The sequence below is a fragment of the Blennius ocellaris genome (genome assembly GCF_963422515.1).
Source record: "Blennius ocellaris genome assembly, chromosome: 3".
Taxonomy (NCBI): Eukaryota; Metazoa; Chordata; class Actinopteri; order Blenniiformes; family Blenniidae; genus Blennius; species Blennius ocellaris.
Window position 1 is genome coordinate 14,881,952 of NC_137652.1, and position 5,399 is coordinate 14,887,350.

The 5,399-nt window shown below is 40.1% G+C and overlaps 1 protein-coding gene across 1 annotated transcript; it reads right to left on the minus strand.

Moving 5' to 3' along the window:
• Positions 1-202: 202 nt before the first annotated feature.
• On the minus strand, positions 203-1,215 carry dand5 (DAN domain family, member 5; the record flags this gene model as incomplete). The annotated part of the gene is made up of 2 exons (XM_080521171.1): positions 203-502; positions 784-1,215. 2 exons carry the CDS (start codon positions 1,213-1,215, stop codon positions 203-205), a joined length of 732 nt encoding a protein of 243 aa, XP_080377297.1.
• Between the last annotated feature and the right edge of the window lie 4,184 nt (positions 1,216-5,399).

Sequence of the window (5,399 nt, forward strand, 5' to 3'; positions counted from 1 at the left end):
AGCCTGAATAACACATTCAGACTATAAATAAACACATGCATACAGCTTTCTAAGTACATAATGATCACAGTTGTCAGAATAATAATGACACAGTTGATGGAAAGAGTGTGAAATTGGCAATTACTCTGTCGTTTCATTTTCTCATTTTGGTATTTGGATAAAACATGACTGATATCAAACCACAGGCCACCTGTAAACACAGTTACAGGTGTGTGTCGGCAGCAGCCAGCGCGCTCCTCTCCTCACGGCCAGTCTCACACTTGCACTCCTCCACCACCATCACCCTCTTCTGCCGGACCTCGGCTCCGCAGCGCAGAGGCACAGCGACAGTGTGAGCTTTGAATGGAGCGCAGCGGGAGCAGGGGGCCCGGCGTTGGAAGGCCCCCGTCGCAGGACCCAGCTCGGCGAACTCCCCTTCAGATGGGACAAAGAGGGAGCTGCATTGGCCGAAACACAGCTTGTTGTGCACGGTTACTGTGTCGCATCCATCTGCGGTCACATGCTGGGAGGATGACAGAAAGGGTCACACTCAGGATGAACACAGCAGCAATAGTCATCAATGTTGCTTTACCTCCCGGGAGTGTAAAAATCAACTCTGCCTGTTTACGCTGGTCCACATTCACACAGCTAATGCGCCATTAGAGCCATAATCAGCTTCATGAGTAAAGAGACGTCTCTCTAATTGTCACTGAAAAATCAATGCACTATTCTATTAAGCTGTGTTAAGAATGATTTATGTTATTGTGTGCACTGAAAAGAAATTAAGGCCCATAATAATCTCACCTGAGTGAAAGGCACTGCAGCGCATGTCTGTTTAGTGTCCTTCAGATTTACTGGCAGGGCCATGGCCTTCTTGGCTCCTTTATCGATGGCTTTCTGCCACATCTGCACTCCTATGTTCTTTCTCTGCATCTCACTGGGGATTTTAGGGTGCAGGTTGTGTTGCAGAGTCGCAGGAGCCTTGGGGGCCAGGGCTGGCCCTGGACGCCCTTGAGAAAGAAAGGCAGGGAAGGGCAACCTGGGGCCATGGAAAGCGGCTCTTCTTGGGGTCAGTCCTCTTCTGAAGATTGCCGTCTGGGAGAGACTGCGAGGGTCAAGCTGCACAACCTTGACAACTCCCTGAACACGCTCAGTCGGTCCGCTGGCAGAAGACTCGAAATCAACCCTCGGCGTCTTCAGAAGCGTACTGAGAGGAAATGCAAAAGCTGCAACCATCCAAAGTGACAAAAATATAATCCTGATGAAGAAAGCCATTCTCCTCCAGAAGAAGGATTTCAAAACTGAATAAGTAATTAAGTAATGTTGCAAAGTCAATAAGACAGTGTTGTCTGGTGGTTTGTGGTCCAAGGTTCAGAATGAGAACCTTGCTGTCAGTGTGTTGTGTCAGTGTGGCTGAGGGAGTCTTTTTATGTAGGTGGCTGCTAGTTCTCACCTGCACCTCAATGCAAAGAAGGCGTCGGCTTTCCCACACCAGACCAGACATCACACCAAGACGAAAAGTCCAGGTCATGGATGGTCGCCAGACAGAGACATTTTTGTTTAAAGCATGGTCATAAAACTAAGCTAGTGAAAGGCGGCATATTAAAGACAACCGGGAAGGAGGGCTTGATCTCAAGACAATGAAATCTGGGATGATTTCACTCACACAAATGATATTTTAGGATTTCGCTTAAAATTTTAGCTTTAGTTATTCAGCAAAGAAAGACAAAATGAAAGAAAAGAAAGACAAATTCTGACGTTCAACAATATTCTTTGAAATCATTTTCCAACTTGTGTCACTTCGTGTCCAAAATGGCCCCACAGATATTCAAGTTGGGAAAAATTCAAAAGCAAATATATCGTTCGCAACCTTGGAAAAGATTCTTTTCAACCAAATTGTAATGAATGACTATGACATTGTGGCCCCATCAACGTGCACATTGGCATTTAACAAAAATGTAACATGAATTTTAGAAATTACAGAATACCATAGTAGCAGTGAAAAAACTACCAGATTTACACAAAGCATAAAAAAAAAGTGATATGATACAAATGACTGAGGGTTGATTTTGGATTATTATAATATATACATGCATTTAATTGGATTTTAATAGCAATTTGAAGTAATATTCCTCAACAAAACGTTTATTTCAATTTTTTTTTAAATTTATATTTGCCTTTTACATTTAGTTTTTACCTTTCTATTACAGGCATTTAAGAAAAAACATCAACATTGTAACTTTCAGAGGAGTCTTTTTTTTTTTTACAATGGTTTCAGAACACAGTTATATACACACTTCATGTACAACTATACTCATATTCTTACAGCTACGGAGTATACAAAGCTACTTACGGAAGTGATTAAAACACATGGCTAAAGAAGACCACACTTGCTGCTCATCCCCTTTGATAACCCTCCGCCTCATTTTCAGGAAGATGACTGTACTTCAAAATGTAATATCATCAATTTGCTCGCTCATGCAGAAAGTGTTCCTGTCACCTTGGACTGTAAAACAATAATGAGTTTATGCTCCCCGTGTAAACGAGCAGTCTCCTGTTCAGCTATTCCCACAAGCAGCTTCTCAGCCTCTCCCTTAACGTCCCATCATTATGCCGTCAGACTTCATTGTGTTTCGTCACCCGTGACCTGATCACACGCAGGCTGTTGAAAGAAAACTTGCTGACAATGTTATTATAAAGACAAGTGTTTGACTTTCTCATATCCAGGCAAGAGTATTATGGGGCACTTCCCCCCCCCCCCCTCTATTGTCCCTTTTTCATTTGTTTCCCGGGCCTGGAACCCAAGGGCCACACTGACAGAAAAAGTAGGATTAGCTAAATGTGGTTTAATGTGAAGACTTTTTGACCTTCATTGATTTGTAACATTCACACAGAAGCTCTAGTTCTTTGGTTACAACTTTATAGAGTTAGTTTATAGTTTGTGCTAATGGATGGAGACGCGTTCACAATCTGATAGGGTATTTGTTATAGCTGCATAAAACACAGTTCCCACCAGAGGGCATAATTTACCAAATAATGTAGTTCCTTTCTTCATCTCACTGCTCCTCACTTTGACAAAACAGCACTGAAGTGATGGACATAGATAAAGAAATGTATCATTGTCAGATTGTTTTGCTTGTTTCTCTCACACAAGATGGAGTGCATAAATATTGTTTCCATTTTTAAAAGTAATGAAGATGTGTTGATGATGCTCTGCAAAGACAAGTCAAAATGTGGATAGATTATTGGAGATTCTAAAGAAACTAAACACAGATTATTGCAGCGCTGCATTAATAAATACACAATGGCTTGTGGAATCATTGAGTCAGTCATGTCTTCATCTACAAAACCTTTCTATCTGGGTTATTTACTTAGGTTTGCGTAACTTTATGTCCCAGTCACTGATGGTGTAATGGAAAACACAGTCAATAAAACCATTTCAAAGGAGACTTGGTGTGAGCGGTGACTGCAAAGGTCCTTGAGGAAGTATTGAACTCACTGACTAACTGGAACCTGTTGATTTTTAGTTAAACGTTAAGTATCAGACCTTCCCAGAACTATGGCAGATTTGCCGGTACTGGAATATGTTTGTTTATGTCAGAAGTGTTGCAAAGAGGGAAAATCATTGGGTGAAGTAATTCACCACCTTCTGTGTTTTTGACAGGGAACACTGGTTTTAGATGATCTTTGCCCATGACGGAAACAATTGATGTCATCATCACATGAGACTGTGCTGCTTGATTTAATAGAGGATACATTCTTCTTCATTTTTCACTTTGTCACTTGGATTATGAGGCACTGCTTCTCAACAACATGTGACATCAGCTGAATTAAAAAAAATACTTAGAGAATAGGATGATTATTTATTTAATTGGGGAAACTGATTGGGATTTCTTTTCTAGAGTGCCATAAGATTTGTGATGTTTGCTCCATGAATGGAACTATATTGGACTGAAGAAAATAGAAAACAAGTGTTTATAATCACTATAAGTAGACCACAGACAACACACACGCGCACATTGTGTATGGTACATCACTGTATATTATGTGTTCATGTGGTTTGGAGCTGCTTCTGAATATGACAGTGTACATGTGTACTTGTCTTTTGACAATAATTAGAGTCAATTTCTGATAAAACCTTAAATGTGTTACATACCGAATTCCGTGATCTCGAGTTGGAAGCTTGTATGAAGCACCAGATAAAGAGAAGGACGTCAGGAGCACTGTGAACTTTATTATCCTCTACTACTGACCGAGAAGACAATCACTGTGAAATGCATCTAGTCAACCAGGGAAAGTTTCTTATGCTCCCAACTGCTTTCGATAATGATTTTCATATTACTTGGTTTATCTGTGTCAAGATTAAAGTTTGGAACATTGATACAAAGGTCATTTAAAATAAAATTTTCAAGGTTCTAAATGCATTGTCAGGGAGAGAGAGAGAGAGAGAGAGAGAGAGAGAACAGGTACATGCAAATCAGTAATAAGAGTAGACTTTTTCCATGACTTGTGTAGTACTAGTTATAAAGAAAACGTGACCCCTTGACATCTTATTGCAGAAGTGACGTGACTCTTTTGAAATGACGCACCCAATACAAACAAAATATCATTTGACCGGGCAAAGTACCAGAACCACTCTGGGTGTAGGAGCTTCCCTATTTTGAATTGTGACATCCAATTCAACCATAGATGAACTGAGCAAAGGTTAACTGGGCTGTGGAGAGAAACAAAGCTGCTGCAACCCACATTAAACAATGTGTCACATGTACAGTGTCTTGCAAAAATATCCATACCCCTTCAACTTTTCCACATTAGTGATGCTTAATTTTGGTATGGAATGAAAATTATACTTTAAAACTTTTTTTTTAAACAAATAAAGAACTAAAGATTTGACCTTATCCTCAAACATAAACAGAGGGACGTTTTATATGTAACTGCCATAACTGCAATTTCATGAGGTCTGTAAGAGGGAATATTATGTTTCTTTGTTAAATCATTCAAGACAAGATGAGTTAACTGCAGTTCAGCGCGTTTAGCTTAACTTCTTCGGTTATCAAGCTCACCGACACGGACACCTTACGGTTTTTTAAGTTATGTGGTGTGTTATTCTATCTGGCTTTCAGTTTGAAACTCGCATTCATTCATATTGCCACATGGTTTATCCTGTGCCATAAAAATATTGGCCAACCTTTCCAGGATGTGTCATTCATAAAATACTAAATGTACTCCAGTAGACTTTGTCGATTGAGGTCACCTTTATGACCTTGCTTATATTGTATTTCTTGAAAACAGCCTCTGTCTGTTCACCAGTTTCACTGTCTTACAGTAAAATAGCAGGAAAACATCTGTAAATTCAACACAGAGAAAAGTTGCAGTTTTTACATGGAAATAGTCGCATAATCCATTGCAGGGGTGTCAAA